This window comes from Leiobunum rupestre, chromosome 6, assembly GCF_980474605.1.
Source record: "Leiobunum rupestre chromosome 6, qqLeiRupe1.1.hap1, whole genome shotgun sequence".
Lineage (NCBI taxonomy): Eukaryota > Metazoa > Arthropoda > Arachnida > Opiliones > Sclerosomatidae > Leiobunum > Leiobunum rupestre.
In genome coordinates this window covers 32,790,797-32,816,067 of record NC_143389.1, presented here as the reverse complement: position 1 = coordinate 32,816,067, position 25,271 = coordinate 32,790,797, and the positions used below count along the sequence as shown (strand labels likewise).

The following is a 25,271-nucleotide window of genomic DNA, read 5'->3' as shown; positions in this document are numbered from 1 at the left end:
TTACGATGCAACTTGTCGGTATTTTTCTCTTTTGTTTTGAGAAAGGAAGAGGTAAATTAGGATCAAAATAAAATTTTCATTTCATTTTTTAAAAATAACGAATAATTTTAATTCCGAAATCCCGCGTATTTTTTTTTTAATCGAAGCTCGATTTGTGATTCATATCAATTTTCGTTTATTTTATGGTGATTATTATTATTATTCTTTTGGTTACGAACGACGCGGAAGCACGACTAAATATGACACAGAAGGAGGAAAGGGTTTTGTTTTTGATGATACATTAAAGACATCGGATCTCAGGTGTTCCTTAGACGTCCAATAATTTACAAGAGTTTTCTTTTTCACGACTGAGAAAATTGGGGATTGCAGTCGGCTTTGATTTGAAGGCGAGCGAAGTACGGTTTTGTGTTTTATAGAGGTTTCAAGTGCTGCCTCGAACATTTCCCACGATTTAAGAATGCTAAGCTTTACTTATTTATCGTTTAATTTTTTCGCAAACCATATTTATTGGCAATTAAATCACGATATCTCATTGATTGTGTTTAAAAAAATATTATCTTAACATTAGATTGTGGCTGGCGATTTAAATAATACCAAATTAATTTAAGAAGTAATATATTTCTTGCAGTAACCAAGTTAAATGAAAATATACTGCATATTAATTAATAATCTTGATTGCATTGTTACTGGCTATGGTTTGTTCAAAATGGCCTCGTTCATATTTCTAGCCAACTAAGTAATTTCAAATTGACTTGAATTTGTCAAACCAGTTGAAAGAAGGCTTCTTGTGTCATACTTATGATCATTACGTTACTTATGTAAAATTTAACATTTTAATAGTTTAATAATAATTTTCGTTCGCATATCATTCTGTAGCCCAAAAATCAACGCTGAAATAAAGCTGACACCAAGAAAATAAATATTTTCGAATTTTCCAAAGCTCATGGCGTTCAGTTCTCAAATCGAAGTATTATTTCTATAACTTCTATTCTTCGTCGTTATTGGTTTTTAACTAAGAAATGTTGGGGTTACATTGAATAATTCGTTAAGCATATTTTTCAGTAAGCAATATTAGAGAACCGCTTAAATTAAGTTTGGGGAAATTCCAACTGAAGTAAAAACCTTACAGTAGCAGTTATTATCATAGAATAAATACTTCTGGAGCTAAGGCTTAGCTGATGAACCTAAGCCTAACTGTACAGATTGTCCACCTATTTTTTGTATCTTGTAACTAATGTTCGTTTTAATTTGAAGATAATGAAGCGGAGATGTAAATTTTATATGGTGTATTATGTTTGCAGTATTTGTGAAAAACGTTTAACTGTAATCAGAAATATATAAGATATTTCATTGAGAGACGTATTCATATACCTATACCGTAAGTAGCATAAGAACTATAAGAGTGACACTATCTAATGTTTTAATGTTAATTATAACCTAGCTACGTAGAATATTATTATCTTTGATAGTGCTTTATTTAACCTTGGATATATTTAATGATTAGGTTGCTCTGTGCTGAGCTTAGCCTTGATTGCGCAATAACTTAGCAAACATTTTCACCGAACTGATTTTCAAATTGCCATGCTTCCACGGTTTGGTGGGAAATTCAAGCCAATTGGAATCTGCGAAGGTACGTATTTTATTTTTATATCTAAGATACCAAAATATATACTTCGTCCGCAACCTACTTTTTGTCTTACGTATAGGTTTACTCTGCAGATGCTAACTTCAAAAGATTATACTTAGAACGAATTTAGTTTTTTCTCTAAAGTCAATTTTTTTGTTGCAGGATAGTATATGTTGACAATATTGTACATGAACTTGCGACGCTAAGAGACTGTATAAGTTCCTATTTACGAGCTTTGCCCCTTTCGGGTATGAAGGTCGAGGGTTTCTTGAACTAGAGTTGCTCCTCCCGTATCTGACATAACTAGTATTTTGTTAAATATCTAGATATTGCGCTCATTTATCAGTATAATTTTTAAACACATGGTTGTATACAGTGCAATAACGACTTGTCATTGATTGTGTAAATATTACATTTAAATTATTGATATACAGGGTGGAAGCCTCAGCCGTGGTCCAGCCTCGGTACTTCTCCTAGTACACCAGAGTGCTGCGGGTGGAGCACTTCTACAGGCGCTGCCTTGGCTATTTAATCCGTTATTTAATTACCCAGCTAGAATTTCTACAACTTCTATCTGGATATTACTATGTCTTTATTTTCATTTTCAGTTTTAAATCGTAGTCTGCTATCGCGGAAAACAAGTGCGTAACTTTGCTCTTACCAAAATTAAATTAAATAACGGATTAAATGGCCGAAGCAGCGCCTGTAGAAGTGTTCCACCCGCAGCACTCTGGTGTACTAGGAGAAGTACCACGGCTGAGGCTTCCACCCTGTAGTTTACCTTAGCTATATACAAAAAAAAATCGACCTGACTGGAGGCTTAAAAAATTCCATCAAAAAAGACTAATTTTAAAAACCAAAGAAACAGTGCTATAATTATAGTCTAGGAAGCTAGAAGGCTTAAGAGAATATGTCCGGGGTTGAGGAATTTCTAATTGGGAGCTTATTCCGTACTTCGCCTGGCCTTCACATAGCCGAAAAGACGTTCGTAATACAATGCAAATCAGGAAATATTTTTATCACGTTACAGACGTTATGGCTTTTACCGCCAGAACATTGTTACGATTATACTTATTGTAATACATGTTATGATCTTTTTCGTTTTTATTTTTGATTGAGAGATGATAACTCGGTGATGCTTTTTCTTGTATTGCAGACGGACGAGGGGGGAAGGAACGAAGGGGAAAGGGAAAAACGTGGCCGGGGGAAGGTTGAAGATATTTTCGGTGGCGGCGTCTACCGAAGGCTTGTCTTCTTTGCACTCGTCAAGGTCATCGTCTTTAGTTCACTTTTCGGTCCGCGTTTTTCCTTGACGAATAGAGTACGTTAGTTTAAATAACGTCACGAGATAAATCTACCGCGCGCGCGCCGAAGCTCGCCAAACATTTGACTACAAACGGTTAAGAATTTGAGCATAGCTTTTTTAACCTTGTTTTTTATTTATATATTACCGTAAATAACTTTGTTTACTTGCTGTATTGATTAACGTTTTGACTTTTGTGCATATTTTTTTTCTAAATACACTTGGCACAATAACTTTGGCCGGATTTTCCACCAATCCTTGATTATATTGGCAATATACCTTTTTTTGTAATAATTCTTTTTTTTTTGGTAATTTTTATGTAAAAATTAAAACTACTATGCTGGATTTAACCCCGAAAGCGTACGCGTTGGCCTAAAGCCCACAAATAAATATATTTTTCGACTAATTCGCTATGTCATAGTTTCATTTTTATACAACACTGTCATGTACCAGAAAAGTTATTACTTTATTAGTTCTGTTATGAACCCAAATATTTGTGAAATTTTCACCGTTGTAGTACAGTTTTTCTCTTTACGAATATTTGAATAGGATATGCATAATTGGCAAATAATCTCAAAATCTATAGCCATTGTTTTTTATTTATCTTCAATCGCGAAACAGTTTTTTTTTGTTTTGTGTTTAATGTTGTGTTTTGTTTTCCGTTCATAGACGAAACAATATTTGGTTTAACTTCTACTTGAACGAGAAAGTGGTATTTGTTTTTGCTCTTTGTGGATTTTATTTGGTTTTTCCGTCTGCTGGTGGATCGACGACTTTTGAAGAAGTTAAGTCCGTCATAAGGCAGTCAAAATGGTGACCAATGTCCAGACAAATAAAGACGCCCCTGATATCGTTGATCTGGTCGCCCACGAAGGATCGGACACTGTTGACAAAAAATTAAAAATTTAATAATATTTCATTTTCAATGATGACTTTGGGATTAGAATGACTACGAGAGGCACCCGGGGATATGTTGTTATTGAAAGGGTATTTTTTTGTACCTTATTATTTGCATTTTCAACACTTCTTTATATGCATTTCCAGTACCTCATAATTTTCATTTCCAGTACCTCATAATTTTCATTTTTAGTGCATCACTATTTGCACTTGAAATTCCTAATTTTCATCAGTTTCAATTCCTCATTATTTACAATTTTAATTCCTCATTATTTACAATTTTAATTCCTTATTATTTACAATTTTAATTCCTTATTATTTATAATTTTAATTCCTCATTATTTACAATTTTAATTCCTCATTATTTACAATTTTAATTCCTCATTATTTACAATTTTAATTCCTCATTATTTACAATTTTAAATCCTCATTATTTTCATTATTAATGCCCATTTTTAATTCCCTATTATTTGCAGTTTCAATACCTCATTTATAATACCTCATGTTTTACATTTATTATCTAATTATTTGCATTTTAAATACCTCATTATTTGAACTTTTACTACTTCATTTATTTACCGAGGTTTCGATTCTTCAATTTTGAATTTTTTAAACCCATTTATTGGCATTTGAAATTCCCTATTATTTACAATTTCGGTACCTCATTATTAGCAGCTTTAGTACCTCATTAAATATAATGTCAGCTAATTACCTTAGGTCACGCTTACTATTTCTACTAGAGGCGCAGATTATTACCCTTTTAACTTACCACATTCTTAATTTATTTCTATTTGCAAAAGATTTTCCTACAACTGCAATTGGAATCATATAGAAAAATGACCTAGTAAATATAATCTGAAGATTTCTCGCCATTTTTTGAGGTTGAGTACTCGAGCTCGATCTCGAATAAGTAATTCGAAAATACTCGTCGATTATTGAGTACCAAAAAATTGCATAGTCGGGTACTGGATTACTCGAATAAGCTGCTCTAAGTGCAAAGAGGGGTTTTGGTAACTTTTTGGGGTGGCAATAATAAACGATACCTACAAGACGTACAAACAACAAATGCTTTAATTGACCTTGGGGGTGGATCACGGTTTTTAATACGTAGAGCGCCTGCGCTGATTTTCTGCAAACAATATTATTAAATTTTGGTTTTGGTTTGGAGCGTCACTTCACGGGTTCGGATGTCGGCCGGCGTTAGAACTCAGGAGTCTTAACTTCCTAAGCAATAAACGGACAGACGGTACATTCATAATTTAAATTTTTATATTGTATTGTTAATTTACTATTAATTACTATAATTAGGCTAGTAGGCTAATCTTTTATATCCCACTAGTCACTATAATTTTACTTAAGTTGTGGAAAATGTGGTTCATTTAAATTAAAGGAATATTTTTCAGCATCTATAGTTAGTTTATACTCATTTTAAATTTAGTTTCCTAATTTCTCGAATAAAACCAAGTATACTCGATAACACGACTCGTTAAAAATATTACTCGAGGTTTTTTCAGAATTACTTGACTCGAATAAAATATAATTTCCCCTTAATCAAGTACTCTATTACTCGACTCGACTTCAATATTACTCGACTCTAATACTCGATGAAAAAAAATTCGTAATAATAATAATCAGCTAGGCTAATACCCAAGGCACCACCTTAGGCCTAAGTCATCATGCGACTTTTGAAGCCTTAATTCAGGTGGCCGGGTTATAATGCGTAGGAGGGTGGTGGCAAGCCCTGCATGCCACGAGATCGAGCCAACAGCTCCCTACACTAACTATTACCGTTAACCTAAGCAAGTTTTTATGGAAGGGGAAACCGAAGAACTCGGGGGAAAACCCCTTAAACCAGTGGGGAGAGAACTTGCAAACTCAACGCGGAAGGAGTTGTTCTGAGTTTTCACCCAGTGCCACAAGCTGGGATCGAACCCGGCTCCTCTTGCTGCGAGGCGAAAGTGCTAGCCACTTCGCCACCCCACCTTACTCGATACCCGACTCGATTGCCTAAAACCACTACTCGCACAGCCCTAATAATTGAACAAAATACTAATAATGTTTTTAGAAACCCATTAACTCTAGCAATAATATGCTTACGAAGTCTCCATTTACAAGATTTGACTTACTCCCCCTTTCTGCCCTTCTACAGACTTAAGTTTAATCCCAAACAAATTTAGTATTCCGTTTGATAAAGTCAATCTTCGTATATAGAGTGGTATATTTCGCTATCCTAGGTTTAGTATATATAGAATAATCCGTAGGGTTTCTAACGGTGATCTGGTATCTGTTGCTTTCCAAGATTACCTGGATTATTTTTAATCCGATACCTTTAGCGGATAACATATTTTGTTACTCTAACGGCAGTACGCGGATACGCTTTGCGCTTGTCTGACAAACCTAAATGATTTTCACGGGTTGATTTGCTTGTTAAATTGTATCTTTAAGCCGCGATAACTGCGGATATACTATTTTAGTGTATCTTTATATTGTCTTGGTGGAACTAAGCCATTTTTTTTTTGCCATACAAAAATTTTAAAGGATAAAAAACATTTAAGGTAGACTACATGAAGACCGATAACTACGCGCTTATCTGCGATAGAACGCTCACCTGTCGAGCAAGAGGGCTCGGGTTCGAATCCCGGCCGATTAAAAAGTTATACTACACACAATGACAAAAAGGGGGCATTTTTGGAAAAACCTTTTCCCTGATTCTAAGAAACTGGGTACGCAGTGATAACCCTTTGCCCCGAAAATGCGAACGCGTTCGCAGGCCTGACAGTCAGACCCACCCACCCACAGACAGACAGACACGGTGGTTGTATAACCCCTCCTAGGGTACAAAGTCCCCTCGGAGAGGTAAAAACTGATAGCCGCGGGTCAGATAAAAAAGGGTACATGAGATATAGTAATCAGTTGGCCTTATTCAGATAATAGTTAGAATCCTTAATAATCCGTTTGAAGACAGAAAGGAAAATGTAACGTTAATAAGCATGCCATAGAATATTAGCTTACAGGAAGTGGTTATGTCTCTTTCGGTCGGCCAATACGTGCGCTCCTCCAACGTTTTCCCGGTGATATGAGTGTCTTGGGGAGCTCTAGAAGACAGGTCTATGCAGTTCGCGAAGAAGAAAGCGGAAAAAGGAAAAATAGAGAAAAACCAGATTGTTAATTAAGAAAATTGGAAATGTAAAAATATATAAGTAGAATTAGACTATATTGTTTAACTGAACGTGGTTCCAAGTACGAATTAAAATATGTTGATCGCAAATGATAAATTCTGCACTAATTTTTAGCATTCTTTGTGGGAACTTACTATATATCCTAACACCGTCTAATACTGGAAAATTATATGTGTTCACTCGAATGGCTAAGGCTTCATTGTCACCGTGCTGTAAATGAATAGAGTGTCGCTAAGAATCCGCCACTGCCGCGGATAAAGTAACGGAAGACACTAACCCGGAAAATTAACTTACCAAGAGCGCGTTAATTCGGTAAGAAATCTTGTAAGATGGCTAAGATTTTCTACTTTCTGGCTCTGCTCTTAAAATAAAGTTCGTGCAAGAGTTCCTGCCGACCTTAAGCATTCTAAAACAAATTATGAATTTCCGGTTCATCTATTCTACAGATTAAAATGTATAATTACGCCAGAATTCACGTCTTTAGACGGCCAAGTAATGGTAAATTAGCTGAGTAGACTTCTACTCTTACCAAAGCTTAATGTCCAATAGGTACCGAAATTAGCGTACCACAACGTGAGCAAAAATCTCAGTTGTAAACCACGGCATTTTCTACGAAAGTTATCCCGGCCACCCTAGTCTTCCTTGAACATTCCAAGTGTAAACATATATAACTTCCCGTCGTGAGTATTAAGTTGATAAGGAATATTTCTTTTTCATCGCTTGAGTCAAAGTGTGAATGATTAATTACGCGGTTATACATACTTAACTTACCGTGTCTCTGTTCTGGCTTGGAAAGTGCGTTCTGGGAGTAGCCATTGCGGAGTTTCTCGGATTTGGCACGGATGGAGTCGTGGGATGAAGATGTGGACGACGGGGGTGGAATCTCTACAACCAAAAACCAAGACTTCAAGACTTACGAAAAGGTCATATCACTTAGACCCCCTCCCCTTTCAGATCAACCCAATAGCGTATTTAGCTTTTACTGAGAGCTGAATAGTCAATCCGCTTACGTCTAGCCAGAGAAGCTTTTTTGAAAAGGGGCTAGGAGGGGCTTAGTTCCATTTTTAGAATGATGTCATATACAGGGCGTTCACTTAAAAACAAAAATGATAACTGAAAACCGTTTTTCTTTTTTCAATTTAAAATTTCTTTGGAACATTCCTCGTGCAGGGGGACATTTACTAATGTAAAATTGAATGACCTTGAATCATGTCTGCAAGGTCATTCAAAAACTATCTCGAGAACCGTTGGGTTTACGGATTTGGTTCGAATTAGAAAGTTGTTGCTCGCCATATTATAAGTTCAAATAACTTTTATTTGACTAAATTTGACCAATCAGAAGCCGATATATTGAAGGTTAATGAATTCAGTGTTTGATAATAAAGTAATCTGATTAGTTTTAATGTTAATTAATCAAATAAATACTGAATACTTTACAACGTTTCAATTATGTCACCGTCGTCTACGATACATGCTCAAGCTCGTTTAACGACGGAGCTCATAGGGTTGTTCAACATTTCAATTGAAATGTCATGGAAGGCATTAATTATTCTTTCTCCAAAACTTCAATTTCTAGGCTTCTGATTGGTCAAATTTAGTCAAATCAGAAATATTTAAAATAATAATATGGTGAGCAACAACTTTCTACCCAGCGGTTTTATAGATAGTTTTTTAATGACCTTCAAGACATGGTTCAAAGTCATTAAATTTTACACTAGTAAATGTCCCCCTGCACGAGGAATGTTCCATAGAAATTTTAATTTAAAAAATATATATTTTTTCAGTTATTTATCATTTTTCGCCACACTTCAAAAGACCGATCATAAACGTTTTCGAATTAAAAAAAGTAATAATAACAACAATGATAATATCAGAATTGTATGATATTTTTATATAGGATATTAAAATGAAACATTTTTAATTTTCGTGTCAGAGAAAAAGTCCTTTATGGCCTCTAAAGCTAGTGGTTCTTGCTGCAATAAAGGAACCGATATATACGTTCTCAGTGACTTAAATACGATTTTGGAATCTGCTTTTCCTTTGTATACAGATACCATAGCAGATAAAATCGTGTCTTATTCATCAATAGTAGAAACGTTAAGGAAAGGTTTTTCTTATTTTAAGCTACAGCAATTATTTACAAAGCATTAATAATGTTTTCTTTCTGATTTGATATCTCAGAAGAAAACGGAGATTGTAAATTGGTTTCAAGAAAACGGATGGATTTTCAATAATGATTTTATTAAGTTAACTGCGAACTGGCTAATTGTTATATGCAGGTGATTAAAAAATGGGTTTTTCTGATATAGATACATTAAGTGGTAACAGAGAAATTGGCATTTAGACCAGGGGTCCTAAGATTTTAATCAATCAGAACGCCATTTTAAAGGTCAAGATTTGCTTAAGATCGTCTATTCGGACACTTTGAGTTAGCGTATCGTGGTTGGAAGTAGTACTTACCGTAAAGGCGAATGGTTCCTTCGGTTTCTCCCAGAGAATTTTTGGCGACGCAGGTATAAGATCCGTAGTCGTCCGCCTTGAGACTTTTGATCTTGAGCCTCATCTGGACCTTGTAAATGCCCGTTTGCAGCAGGACGCTGTCGTATTTGGCATTGGAGAGGATCATGATCCCGCCCTCTCTGGTCCAGTACGTCACGGAGCGCGGCTGCGACTCCAAGTTGCAATCCAACAGGACGTCGGTACCCACCGGCGCTCCGACTAACTGATTCGGAATCCAAATCATAGGGGGGACTGTACGCAATTAGAAACAGAAAGAAAACTTTTTTAATTGCGCTTTAGGAAAGAATCGACAGTGACTTCGCGGAACTCCACGACGTAAACGGCCTTCAAATCTTTTTCTAGTAGCGGTTAACTTTTACCGTAGTCGTCGTTCCCATACCCTTTTTTTTAAGTAATTAAGTTTTCCTCCTTTAAATGACGTTAGTGACAAGCCGGCGTCGTAGATTCCATCCCCTTTAATCCATCCGGACCCGCTTTGGTTCGTTAGTTTTTTGCCCGAGTTAGAGGCAATCTCGGGACGTGGAGGGGGTGGCGACAGAAGCGTGTAGTTCCTCCGCTTCAGAATTTCAAAACCAAGGCCTAGCCGCTTAAAACGCCCCCAATATAACGTATAGTTTATTCTCTGGGGCGTCAAGATGTTTAAAATTCACGAGTCTTTTAACAATTTTGTCTTCATTTTCTATTTTTACGCTTCTGCAAAAGCCGGTCGGGCACCACGCTCTAAATCGCGAGATGAAGTCGAGATGCTGACTTAAGCCACGCTGCTTTTCTCTATTCGTTTATTCTTCCCAGTTTTTACATTTCTATCTCTTATATAAGCGTGTGTGTTTTATAAGTGGAAATAGCCGTGACGGTGCGGGAATTTAGAATGGATTAGAAATACTGATCCCTCTAAGACCGTTTCTCTCTCTCTGAACTCATTCCCAGGAAAACTGAGAATTCCCCAGTCTAATCTACGCCTCCTCCGAATTTAGGTCGCCACTCCTTTCCGACGAAAATTCGGTTAGAAAGAATAGTTTTTTTTTCTGTTTAAATCAAAAACGAGCTACAGGACTCGGTTTTTTTTCTGAGCGCTGTAGTGACATATAGTGACTAAAAATTTAAGAAGCGGTTCATCTTCTTCGTATACTAATTTTAAAAGCCTTCGCAAATGAATCATTCTAACCACCGACAAAATATAATTTTTTTTTCGTTTACGATGAACTTAGTACACCATTATTTCATCATCAAAATTTATGATTTATAATATTATTTTCTTAGTTTATTCCAAACTTGATACGGATCAAGAATTTTTCCTGATTTTTTTGGACGGTAGACAAGGTTTAACTAGGAAGGCTTGCTTAACCATTTTGAAATAAAATTTAATCATGATAAAGAAATAAAACATTTTTATTAGCTGCTTTACGATTGTCGTTTCAGTCCCAATCTAAAATCGCTCGATTCTCAGTTGCAGGTTAAGAAATGAAAAATATCTAGTACATTTGGCAGATAGATCCTAGAACGAATTTTCGGTAAATTGGCGGCGGGAATTTCGAATTTCGCCTATTTTCTGTTGAATTCCTACGCGAGTTATATTGATCCATTTTAGAAATATCTATTGCGTAAATTTCAAAGTAATTAATAAATATTTAATGTAGATTATTGTTTTTAAGCTTCATTATAGCAAATTTTTATTATGCTCCTAATCAATCATCAACTCGCACGTGGTAATTTCGGCATTACCTGTTCTATACTTACCCTGGACTCGCCAAAGGAATTTTTTTAGGTATGCCTCACTTGTACCAAAATTAAATTATTTCAACTGTTTTTAAATCTTATTTATGTTAATTCATAAATTATCACTTTGAAATATAACGCAATAGACGGTATTTTCGAAAATTCAACCGTAAACAGGCCAAATTCAAAATTACCACCGCCGATTTACCGGAAATTTGTGTTAGTATCTTTCCACCAAATGTACTAGATATTTTACCTTTCTTAACCTGCAACTGAGTGTATTTCGTTTAATAAAATCTCATCGTCAGCGACACTAAATGTTGTGGTGATTTTTCAATTGTCATATTAATGCGTCTATTTTTTTATGCAGAACCCTGCTTAATGCCTTAGAACAGCGGTTCCCAATTATTTTTGCTATGAAACCCTAAATTATCTACCTAATTCTGGCAGAACCCAACTCATTTTTTTAACTTATCTTAAAAGAATCTTGACACAAACAAAGATGGCCACGATGCGAATTCTCGGAACCCCTGTGATCCTTCCACAGAACCCCAGGGTTCCCCGGAACACCTTTTGGAAACCGCTGCCTTTGAATATCATTTGATACTAAAATAAAGATTTCGTCTTATTTTTGGAGATATTAATCTAAGCCACTTTCACTATTTTTCATCCGAGAATAATGTTCCATAAGTGAATCAGTTAGTCGAAATAATTACTGATATCTATGTGTGGAGTGATATAAAATTGACATCATAAGATAAGCGCCCCGAGCGTGAAAAATACGCCACTTAAAAACAAATTATCACGCGCCTCAGCTCAGCATGGCTGCCTGCACGTCACTATGACGACGACGGGTTACTGCTCAGTCCGGAGTTCACCCAAATGCGTGATTATTCTTGAAATGGCTCTCTGTAAAAATTGAACAGGAGGAAAACATGGAACTGGCACACTTATATTAAATATAATAATAAACCTATGATTGTAGGTTCCGTTAATGAATTGTTACATCTCTAAGTGAACTCTCTGATCCGTAAAATCAATCTTAGCGGGATTTTTTTAGTTCTATAGTTGAGTCTTATTATCCAAGTTTAAATTATAGCGGAAGGGCGCGATTGTCTGGTCGGAATGGACGAGGGAGGTTTGAAGAAACGGGGAGAAAACTATTCCGAGCCAGCCAATTTCTGGCGTTAATCCCAGTCAATTAAGAGCGGCACGCGGGTCTTCCTTCCCCGGCCGAGAGAGGTCGCTCGTGCTGAGCTCGGAGAAACTAACTGAAAGACAAAGAGCTCGGAGAGGTCGTGAAATAGATTTTGCAAAATTGGTTCGGATTGATGCAATTGCTCGGAACCGAATGAGCCGGAACGTGGAGCTTCGTTATTTTCGGAGGGGGGGGGGGTGTTCCTTACCCGCCCCTCGCACCCATCTAGAACTAAACCCCCTCGTATCCCATTTATTTAAGAAAGGCAGGGAAAATTGTATTTTCTCGTTTATATATAAAAAAGTGCAAAGGAGAAGTTTGGCATCACTCATACGCCCCTCGAAATGGTAGAGGCAGGCTCGAAATTCCTACACTGGGTGGTAGGTTTCGGGGGTAAGGCTGCTGGGAATGAGGAACAATCGATCTTCGACTTAATGCGAGGGGAACCTTCGCGAGGTTTTCCCTTCTCTATTCCTATACCTCCCTCTCGTTTTTATGATCTTTTAAATATTCAACTTTATAAGGGGATTTTTTGCCCATTTTCCCTCTATCTACTATGATATGGAGACTCGATTTTGCCGGGGCCGTAGGGCTGTTGTATGCCCTATAGAAAAAAGCTCGACTGTAAGGGGAGGCATTTGGGCTTAAAATGTGGTTAGACCCGAATGATTTTACGGTTTCATTTCCATAGAGACGTAGTAATTGGTTTTATGGGGGAGGGGGTCTTAGTTTTATCATTTTAAGATGAAATATTGGGAAAATTTTATGATATTAAAATTTATAAAAATCTTAAATGAGATCTATTTATCGGTCTGTTTCCTAACGCTCGGAACATTATGACGTATCTAAAATGTTTTAAGAAATTATTTTAATAATAATCAGCTAGGAACATTGCCCGATAAATAGAGTAAATTCCGGTAAATGTTATGTAATATTTGGCGAGTTCATAAAAATCATTCAGCATTTATGGATTTAGTTTCAAAAAGCGCGAAACCCGCAACTAAAAATTATTAAAATGTATTATTTCCAAGTTAATTTAAATGTGATAAAACTACTTAATTGCTATTTATAACTATTTTAATTTTAATTCCATAAGGGTATTCACCGCACAATTTTCATTATTTATTAAAATCCATTTCATTTCGATCAGCCTTCCTATTATTTCATGCAAGTAGGCAGCTTCACCCTGAGCAATCGCGTATTGCACGTACGAACACTTTTACAGGCGTTTGATCTATTATTGGTCAACTTATTTAAAATAATACCAAATCTAATAAATATCAAAGATTTAATTTTCTTTCGTAATTTTAAAATTCCTTTTAACCGATTGAGCTATTAAAACTTAAATCGCCATCTAAATCGTTTATAGAAGTTTTAAAAACGACGTATTTCAACGTTTTAGCCAGACGAAAAACGTCAGACTTAAAAAAAAAGATGAATTTTGGCAAACTTCAGATCGTTAATTCCGATAACAATGCAGTCGCATGCAAAAAGAACGACAATTGGTTCGGAAAATAGTCTGATTTAAATACGCTAAACTCTCCTCAAAATGAGAAAGATAAAAATAAAAGAAATGTACATACGGCGTGTGTAGGAATTTGAAAATTTGAACGTAGCATTGATTTTTCCCAACAACAGCGACTGCACTAAGAATACGTCCATCGACGGGAGAAAATATAAATTTGTTGGGGTTTGGGTGGGGTCCGCTCGATTGCCACTGCCGATCCGTGATGTATGCAATATAAATGTTAATATACCCACAAACCCAAAAACTCCCGAGTTTTTTTTCCGGGAGCATCCTTTACGTCTTTAATACGGACCTTTTTTTATTATGACGAGCTAATAGTTCTTGGGGGAATCGTATAAGTAGCCATTACTCCGGGTTGATCCCTCCATCTTAGGGGATATCCCATCTCCATCGGTTTTTACCTTTAACGGATGCTGATCCAAAAACGGATTACTTTTTTTTAGTTCTTAAATGAAAGCATTAATGCGTAGCGAAATTGACGAAGGAAGTTGGGTAATGCACTCTTTCCCTTATATCTTCGCTTCCCTTCAGTTTTAATAGAGAGAAGCGCCTTAATTGGAAAAATTGAACCACCTACCCGCAGAGCCCCCCGGTGGCCACCGGAGTTATAATTTAAACTTTTTTCATCTTCCTTTCCGTACATCTACGAGCTATTCTTCCAAGGTTTTTAAAACTTTTAATAGATGAAGAGCCGTCATTTCTAGAGGCCATAACGTATTCCCTTTAAAAATAAGACGTCCGATGGGTGAGCGCAATGGTTACTAACATAGCCCCATCTATTTTTAAAATCGCTTTTCTTTTTTCGTTTTCCCAAATTTACGTATATACGAATAAAAATGCAAAACTTTGAAACTGCGACGAAATTGGGTTTTTCCAGTTTCTGATAAGACTTTTTTCTCCTCCATATAGAGAATGGTAGATTTTTAAATATACCCGTATCGTAAGGTATCGCGTCTGGAGGTTACAACGTAACGCTTAGACGCTTTTCAAGAGGGTGACTTCTCTCTATTTAACGTTATGACAAGCGGCCATATGTAATAAATAAAAAATAATCTTCCGCTCTCCCAGTAAGAAGCGCCCTAAACGTAAGTGGCTGCGAGGCAAATGAATATTGACGACGCTCTTCGCTAGAGGGAGCCGTTATCATTACGTCATCGGAGTAAGGAAATCCAACGGACAACCCCTTTATAGTTAAAAGCAGCGCCGACTTTACCCGTTCTTCCGCCGTTCAGCGAACGCTGTTGGTGGGTTAGGATCCTAAATGGGTATATATGGAATTTTCGGGGACTTCGTCGCGGAGGGTTATATCCTTTTTGCTTTATTTTAAGATCTTCTCCGACGAGAAAAAAGTCGCGTATTGCTGGAGAATGATTCAAATTTGCGGGGTGTGCTTCGTTTTACCTAATGCAGTTATATTCCATCTACTCAGGCTGCCTGGAGGGGATTTTTTCGGTGTCGCGGAATAAAGTAATGAAAATGGTCCATTTGATTTGTTCCGCCGCAACGAATCGCTACTTCGCGGTTACTTAATAGCTTTTTTTGTGGGTTTATGTTGAAGATGTAACTTATTGGCTTTTACACGACCGTTTCTAGTACATTTTTCTTTTTGAGAGCGACATTAAGGGTTTTTTTTCTATCTGACCAACTTTTACCTATGATAATGTGGTGGATTTTGGGGTCTAAATTTTATAAGTGAGGAATGTTTTGTTTTCTATTAGAAACTGATAAAAATTCCTAGGGTGATACGTTTCATTTTTCTCCTCAACATTTTATAAAAAGAAATATAATTTTTTTATTAATGTAATTTTAAATAATGTTTTCGGTGTTTTCGTCAGTTAAAATATATAAGTTCGAATGGTATGTTAATGTTCTATTGCTACACGTATAATTCAAATTATAATATTCAAGTCTCGGTAAGCTCGTTCTAAAATTGAAATTTCTTCACTAGAAAGTTATTAATTAAACATTTTCACTAGAAAGTTATTAATTTAACGTTTTCACTAGAAAGTTATTAATTTAACATTTTCACTAGAAAGTGTTTAATTAAACACCTAAACCAGAAGGTGTTGGATTGAACATTTACTCTAGAAAGTGTTGGATTGAACATTTACACTAGAAAGTGTTGGATTAAACACCTACACCAGAAAGTGTTGGATTGATCATTTACATTAGAAAGTGGTTGATTAAACATTTACACTAGAAAGTGGTTGAATAAACATTTACACTAAAAAGTGGTGGATTAAACACCTACACCAGTTAATTGTTGGATTAAACACCTACACCAGAAAGTGTTGGATTAAACACCTACACCAGAAAGTGTTGGATTAAACACCTACACCAGAAAGTGTTGGATTGAACATTTACACTAGAAAGCAGTTGATTAAACATTTACACTAGAAAGTGGTGGATTAAACACCAACACCAGAAAGTGTTGGATTAAATACCTACACCAGAAAGTGTTGGATTGAACATTTACACTAGAAAGCAGTTGATTAAACATTTACACTAGAAAGCAGTTGATTAAACATTTACACTAGAAAGCAGTTGATTAAACATTTACACTAGAAAGTGTACATGTACGCTCAATAACTCTTTTTCCTGTGTATTGATCAAATGTTTATCTAGTGCTTAAAATGGTATGACTATTTTTGTTAGTTAGTTTATGAAGATCAACCATCATGATTCTAGGCTTATTCTGCACGAATCGAGCTTCATAGCTTCTTAGAGAAAAATATATCTGTTACGCGAAAACTTTCCATCTGAACCATAAGTAGGAAACGTGTACTTTCGCAGACTCGAGGCAATTTTCAATGCGCGAAAGCAAAACCAGAATCAGAGCTCAGTTTACAGAACTTTAGAAAGCAACCAACAGTCTTAAACTTTGCAAATAAACAAATAAAAGTTTACGACTTTTGATTCAGACTTTCGTTATTCACAATTTACCACCTGTAATACTTCGTCTGATGATGGTAAAAGTAAAAATTACAATACTTTATATACTTTGCCAATGTTTTATGCCATAACTATTTTTCTTGAGAATTTGTTTTCAAAAAATCAGTGGAATTATGAGAAAGTACGTGTTTCGAATGAATAACCGTATACAGGGTATTTCAATTTGCTCGATCAGGCCATTTTTCTTAAAACAATATTTACTCTAGAAATTTATTTTTTTAGGGTACATTTATTGGTAAAGGAACTCTTTAATATGTAAATACTCTGAAAGTTACAAACAAAACAAACAACAAAGTGTATTGGGTGCCTACTATTTTTAATAATAAACAGAAACGTCTTACCAATGTTACTTTCTTAGCTTAATCTTATATACGTATTTTAATCACAACTTTTTAACGCTGTTTCGAATACTTATTTTGCGTAAGGACAGTAATAAAAAAACTTGTATATTATAGTGTGAATTATTAAGATACATTATTTTCCATAATATCCAGGGCACTTTGAAAAAAAAAACTAATATCTTTTTTCTAGTTCTGGAGCGGTTACTTTTTATCCTGATAATTAGTTAATTATAAAAAAATGCTGCGCCCAAAGCAAATAAAAATAAATAAATTTTCTTTTATAAAAAATTGACTCGATGCGCTAATTACTTGTTTCCGTTGTATCTCACCTTCGGGGGTACTCTACCTCTTGCATTTTATTTAATACCCTTTAGAAGTTTCATCTCGCTCCACGGTTTTGATGTTTCTTTCAACTAGCCCATCCCCTCACAAAATAAAAGAGAAAAACCACTTTGGAATTATAGCTCGCTTATACGGGAAAAATGGCCCATAAAAAGAAGACTTAATCACTTCTGGGGAGAGTGGATCATAAAAAGCGATACGCGTGAATTAAACCCGCAAATTTCTTTTAATTATTAAAACTTGAAAGCCATTTTTTTAAATTACGAAATCTATACCAAAATGTGAGATACATAATCATAACTAACGTAATAGCCATAAGTTCGATAGTAAAAGATTTCCGTTATTGAATAGCAATTGGGTAACTCCGTTGGCAAAACTACAGACAGATTAGTTTGGTTTACGAACAAAAACGAGTTTAGGTCTCAAATTCTAAAATAAAAATACCTTCAGTAACGAAGCGATTGCTAATAATGGTCAAATCTATGTTCCAATTCAATAATTGATTTTTTACAAACTAAGCATTATTTTTACACTTTAAAAGCGTTTCAATTTTCAGTAAGCCATGGGCGCTTCGTTACAAAGTGACTTTTTAGCCGTCTTAACTAGGAAAGTTGTCAGCACTCAGCCTTGTTATGATTTATACGGTCATTGTCGTTGCAAATATCCACGTTGGTAGACCAAGAAGCCACAGCCTTACGCTTATTACGTTACTTACGATATAATTGCTAAAAAACGTGTAACGGAAATGAAGTATAATTTTAACTCGCTTAAATTGTAGGAATGGAGATTTTTGAAAAATTTAACTAAAATTGTAATTTCCTCATCATACGATATGAGTAATTATATAAAAAAAACTCGTAATACACCTATATAGCGTCTTCGGGGACTGACTTCACGAATTTATGGTTTTCTATCAGTTTTCAGCACTTTCCGCCTGGAATAAGTTTCCACTATCCGTCTCGAAATTAGCCATTAACCGACTACAGTCGGTATCCTACGATCGGCATTTATTATAGACCAAGGCGAGGAGTTTAAGGCACCATAGACTGTACCCGTTTGCGAACCTGATATCGTACGGAGCTTGTTGATGGTGGCGTCCACTTTAGTTCGGGTTGACGCCTTACGTCGTTAAACTCTAATGGGTCATTTCGGGGCCATTACCGACTCGCTGTTAATGTCTAAGAGAGGGAAGACGTGCCACCCCCTCATTCGCCCCCCCCACAACACCCCCTTTATTGTGTAGAAGGTGCCGGTGGCTAATTATTAAACGACCATCCTCGCTATAGGAGAATGTCCGTCGAGTCCCCCGCGCGGACTCGACACTGGTCGCTCGTCTCGTACTGTTTGAACGCGAAATGACACTTACAGTTGACTGTGAGGACGATCCGTTTGCTGACCGACGGAGGAATCCCGTTGGCCGCTATGCACAAGTAGGCTCCCGTATGCAGACGACTGACTTTGCTAATGTTGAGGTAGTTACCGACTAACATGGCCGCTGTAAGAGAGAAGACAAATTGATCGTTTGGTTATGATTCGACCTTATCGGAGCAAAGGGTGTCATTGTTCGTAGCCTCCCTCGGCCCTCCCCCTCTTTCAAAACCCGCTTCTCGTGTTAACGCGCTGACCTTTCGATAGCGATCTCGGTTACGCGTCCTTCCTCGCTTATCTGGCCGACATTCGTACCACCGTTTCATGAAGTTACACTTAATATCCTCCATAAGCATTTATCTCAACTAAATTCGCGTCTCCCATCGCGTTCGCCGTAACTAACGGACTGTGACTGTAAATTTGAGGAAAGGGTGACTGGGAGGGGTTGCGTCACAGTAACGAGGGGTTACGAGTTAGCCACGAGCGCCCCTCTGATCATCGGAAATTCGGGATATTACTATAACTCCTAGCCGTAATGAGATTATATATACGGCTTCAGACCGCTTTCGCGAATTTAGATGCGAACCCGACTTTGATGAAAATGGTCTTTTATGGCCACTAGCTAGGTATAACGGTCGCGTCCGTTACGAGCTATTCGTGAATTATGACACCCTTTACGCCAATTTCTATACCTGGATCGTATTCCCTTACAAAAATTGTCCATAGTAATGTAGTAGAAATCCTATAGATAAATTACTCATATTTCTATAGAAACCTATTGAAATGAATCGACATTTAGGTCATTTTCTATACAACCATTCAACGTTTACGTCATTTTCTATATAACCTAGTTACATTTAGGTCATTTTCTATAGAACCTAGTGACATTTAGATCATTTTCAATAGAACCTAGTGACATTTAGGTCATTTTCTACAGAACCTAGGGACATTTAGGTCATTTTCTATATAACCTAGGGACATTTAGGTCATTTTCTATATAACCTAGGGACATTTAGGTCATTTTCTATATAACCTAGGGACATTTAGGTCCTTTTATATATAACCTAGGGACATTTAGGTCATTTTCTATAGAACCTAGGGACATTTAGGACATTTTCTATAGAACCTAGGGACATTTAGGTCAATTTCTATAGAACCCAGGGACATTTAGGTCAATTTCTATAAAACCTAGGGACATTTAGGTCAATTTCTATAGAACATAGGGCCATTAGGTCAATTTCTATAAAACCTAGGGACATTTAGGTCAATTTCTATAGAACATAGGGCCATTAGGTCAATTTCTATAGAACATAGGGACATTTAGGTCATTTTAAATAAAGAATATAGACATTTAGATAACTTTCTATAGAATCTTTAGACATTAAGGTAAATTACTATATAAACTATAGATTTTGAAGAAATTTTTATAGAACCTATAGAAATGTAGATCATATTCTATAGAATCTATCTACATTTAGACCATTTTTATAAGTCTATAGAAATTCCGGTAATTTTTTATAGAACCTATAGACATTGACCATACAAAGAAATTTCGAAGTAATTGCTATATAAGTATTGCTAAAACACCATAGAATATAAAATAATTAAGGACAATTGACACTAGGTTTAGTATCTTAAAATCCCAGTGATATAATTTCTACGGTTATAATCCAAAGGTTGTTTACCCTCAAGACAAATACATGTATCTATCCACTTTTAGAATGGCAAATTCTTTGGTGCATATTTTTCAATTTTGACTGAAATGTTTGAGCTAAGAATGCGATCTCTAATAGAAATCATTCAATTTATTACATAAATCTATAATATGTTACATGGATCTAGCCGCACTTTTATTAAACTTTTTGGTCCTGATGCTAGTAGCATATTATATACGGTTTAAATTTCAACTCAGTTTTTCAAATGCAAATATAACCTCTCAAGTGTAATCTTTAAACTATAGACGCATTCACATATTGCCTACAGTGAAATATGCAAAAAGGGGCGAAATCCACCCGAGGTACCTTCCTATTTAATAATGTTTGAGGTAGATGGCGACACTATAAAGTTTATGAAAAATAAACTTTTTAAAAAATTATTTATTAATTACTAAATTATAGTACTTTAAATTCTTATTAAAAATATATAATTTTTGTAATTTAAATTAACAAATAATTTTAACAGTAGTTAACGCTCTCCGCCATAGATGGCACTATAATACAATTTTAAACTATCCAATCAGGGAAGATAATTTTGTATTTTAAATCCCGACAAAACCGTTCTCCACTAAAAACTGAAAACTTTCAACCAATCGTTGAAAATCAAAATTGTGACGTCTTGTTGCTATCAGAGCGCCATCTAATAACAAATAACGCCATCACCACGTTACCTCGGATGAATTTTACCCCTTTAAAGTGGTCTCTGCCACTTAAATATTGTAAATCGATCTATTCACTTAAGTCAAATCAATGACAACGGAAACACTCAAACTTTGGTTATTCAACTATCAATACTTTCCTTAAAGAGAATATTACCCTAGTAGGCCTACTAGAGCTCGGGGTTTGGAAAATAAATTTCCGTTTTATTTGTTTTAATCCATATTTTTTGCATATTAAATCATTTTATAACCGCGAAATTTTGGCGGTTAATTTTTCTGCTCCGCCGAGCTCTACCTAGAACTTAATACCGAAGGCCAAGCTATCGTCAGTGTAGATCGAAGTTGAAAATTCCAATTTTCCATCCTGCTTCGAGGAGTATCGTTGAGAGATTTTCTATAACGTGTTAGACTGTCACGCCACCAGTGAGTGCTGGCGAAAGCTTGACCTTCTCTGCTAGGGTTATGCTTCCTTTAAAGTTCCGGATAAATATTTGCCTACAGAGTGGAGGGAGGATGCTAGTACCAACTTTGAAGTTTTAATTATCCGCAATAACGTTCTATTTATTATACTTAAGTCGTTTCATACAATAGTTCTTTTTATAAAATAACCTTGGCCATCTTGTTGAAATGTTGCCTCCCCGCTTCAGCTGTGGATCCGTTTTCTCTCCCACTAAAGAGTTTATGAACTCATTCTTAGGGCTCGGAATTGTTTATTCATTATCCACAAATTTTCCGATTTATTTAAAAACGTTGGTAAAAAGAATATCATATTAACTTATTTAATTATGTTTTTACGCAACCAAACATTTATTTGAATAAAAGTGGTATTTATTTAAATAAGTGTTTGTTTTATTTAAATAATAGGCTTATTCACTTTCGATTATTTAAACATTTTATAATTTTTATTCAACTATTGGTTATTTAAATAAATATTATTTAAATATCGCCGAGCTAATTTTATTCATGGATAAAAATTAATCGAATGCCGAGCGCTACTCATTCTTAGGCATCGGCTGAACTATTCGAGGGCAACATTTCAACAAGTTGGGCAAGCGTAAAGACATTTTATAAAATCAACTATTCTTATAGAAAAATTAGTCGTCTTTATTAAACTCGAGGGTTAAGTAGACCTTGAAAGCTCCTAAAGGGAAAAATTTCAATGGCCATTCGTTTTGCCATGAAAACCACAAACCTTTTTCACAACTCAAGTTTAAACTTTCTCTACGTAAAGTTGCATGGGAAAATCACGGTTTTTAAGGGTCCGCCCTTTTCCAAAATTGATAAAATTGGTTAAAATAAAAAAATGAGTAAAATCAATTTCCCAATTTTATCGATTTTACCCAATTGTTTGGTCAAAAAATTTTAATTTATTAATATTTTGAAAATGGCAAACCGTGATTTCCCCATTACGTAGAGAAAGTTTAAACTTGAGTTGTGAAAAACATTTTTGGTTGCCATGGAGAAACGAATGGTCATTGAAACGTTTCTCTTTAAGAGCATTCAAGGTACACGAAGGTCTACTCAACCCCCGAGTTTGAAAAAAATCGGCAATAAACACCTCGGGATGTCTCCTTGTTAGTTAATTTCCAAATTCTCGCTTAAATTAAAAATACCAAAAAATTTGACTTCCGTAAACAGATTCAACTCGTAGGTTCTCAGTAACCTAAATACGTTCTTGTCAAAATCGAATGAATAGTTCGAAATAGTCGCGGTCATTGCGTGTTCTTTTTACCTTTCTTCTTGCCAACGGCGATTTCTTGTCCGTCCTCCCTTCTCCATTTGATCTCGGGTTCGGGGAAGCCTTTGGCGGTGCACCTCAGGCTGACGTCTCCTCCCTCCTTTATCTCCGTGTCGGAACTCGTCTGGTCCTCGTCGATACGCGGAGGAACTGCACCGACAAGAAAATAAAAAGAGAACAAATATAAAACATCCGAGCGGAAAAGTCAATACGGTGGCTCTCCAGGAGCGGAATATGCGCTACACCTCCATTCATAATAGATAGCTCTATCGTACGAAGTTTGTCGTGTGTGTTCGGAGCCAAAAGAATCGACTATTAAATTAGGCGTGCAACATGATTGGCCATCCGCGTGCTCTCCTGTCGGAAACAATGCTATCCATCTTGTCAAATGGCACTATCTGGGGAAAGCTAGCCCTGCCTTTGATACCCGAATTTTTCTTAAGAAAGTTGCCATCTTCCGTAATATTATATAAAGATTCTCGATATTTTTGATAAATATTGTTAAAATTCGACCCTATAAAATAGCGTGATGAGGGTTTTAAGGTAAGGTTATAGCCATAGTTCCTATATCACTCTTATTTTTTGTTTACACTTATAACCATAAGTAACGTAATAGATAGATAGTATGACACTTCTTATTATCCAAACACAATTTATTTTAACGATAGTTTGTTTCGCCAATGACCTTATAAATCATACAGTGGCTAAGCAATGGCAGCTTTGGTGGAAGAGTCGGGTTTGTTGTTCCTGGTACCAGTTTTTTTTTACAGATCTGCAAAGGCCTAAGTGAAAATAATATTAATTTTCTAATTATAATGATAAATTGTTTAATCTGAACATACAATGGACTATTATATTTGATTGAATTAGTTAACTTTTGTCTAAGGCGGTGCTTTTCAAAGTTCATACGAAGTCTAATGGGGGGAGGGGACTTAAGTCTTTTATTAGTGTATTCATAGCTCAGCAAAGAGGGTAATTTTTCCCGTTTGTTCTTCCCTGCGGGGGTATTAACTTAGCTGATTATTACTTTTATTATTATTTCTTGAAGGTATACACTCTTAAAAAAAGTTTATTTTCAAACCTTAAAGGGTTTAATCTTGTCTCCTATCACCTTAACAGGTTTATAAAGGGTGTTATTCTACACCTTAAATAGCATTTTCCCTTTTAGGGTGTTTGGGGTGCTTTTGTTCTACGTTTTGGTTCCTTTATTACACCGTTTGTGATTCTTAGCTACTCCCTTTAGGGTACTAAACTACTGCCTTAAGGTAGCTACTCCCTTCAGGTTGTTAAACTACTCCCTTTAGGGTACTAAACTACCGCGTGAAGGGTTCTACAATACTCCCTTTAAAGTGGTAAACTACTCCCAATAAAGTGTTAAACTACTCCCTATAGGGTACTAAACTACACCCAAAAATTTAAAATACTCCCTTTAAAGTTTTAAACTACTCCCTATAGGGTACTAAACTACTGCATTAAGGGAGCTACTTCCTTTAGGGTGTTACACTACTCCTTTAATGGTTCGACGATTCTCCATTTAAAGTGTTAAACTACTCCCTTTAGGGTACTAAACTACTGCCTTAAGGGGGCTACACCCTACCGTAGTTCAATCACTCTATTTACGGTGTAATATATCACCGTTTATACACCTTTTCCAGTTTTAAAATATTAACTCTAAAGGGTGTTTTTTAAAGGTATTTAAGAGTGTAGTATTTTTCCATTTTGGTCAATGAATATAATTTGGAAGTGACGAATTTCCTGTCCGAAAGTTTCCGAATAGCCATTAACATAAATCATTCAATGTCATTCTTATTATTTATTACGTTACTTATGATATAAACTATAAAAGATAGTTAACGCAATTACGGCCCAACAAGCAGTTTCATTATCTTATATAGAGAGCTTTCTTCTAACTTCGTTTCTTACTATCTCGTTTTTTCTATATGCTTATGATGCGTATGAATTGAATTTTCCGAGTGGACGTATAATTTGGGGGCGCTGCGGAGATGAAGCGCGAGGTGACGCCGTTGCCAGGGCAACGCGGGAAAAGAGGGGATGATCGGGAAGGATGAACGGCGCGCGAGAAAGGTGTCAGATCCGAGCTATCCATCTTCCTCAACGGCTGACGCCCAATAAAAACCTTTGCTTTTGAAAAGAAGCGAGTACCGGCTCCCTGATCGCCTAAACTAGG

General features: G+C 35.9%; 1 protein-coding gene across 2 annotated transcripts in view; it reads right to left on the bottom strand.

Moving 5' to 3' along the window:
• Positions 1 to 1,208: 1,208 nt before the first annotated feature.
• Positions 1,209 to 25,271, bottom strand: part of LOC149940633 (lachesin-like) — a 305,656-nt gene continuing 281,593 nt past the window's right edge. Inside the window, exons 4-9 of one of the 2 annotated variants that reach the window (XM_090178792.1) lie at positions 23,078 to 23,233; positions 18,970 to 19,098; positions 9,467 to 9,757; positions 7,769 to 7,891; positions 6,840 to 6,935; positions 1,209 to 3,813 (exon numbers count right to left, since the gene is read on the bottom strand). In XM_090178792.1, coding sequence (XP_090034918.1) covers positions 3,725 to 3,813; positions 6,840 to 6,935; positions 7,769 to 7,891; positions 9,467 to 9,757; positions 18,970 to 19,098; positions 23,078 to 23,233 — 884 coding nt within the window. In that variant the 3' untranslated portion in view covers positions 1,209 to 3,724. The remainder of the gene's footprint in view (positions 3,814 to 6,839; positions 6,936 to 7,768; positions 7,892 to 9,466; positions 9,758 to 18,969; positions 19,099 to 23,077; positions 23,234 to 25,271) is intronic. The other variant, XM_090178793.1, reaches the window with a different exon arrangement.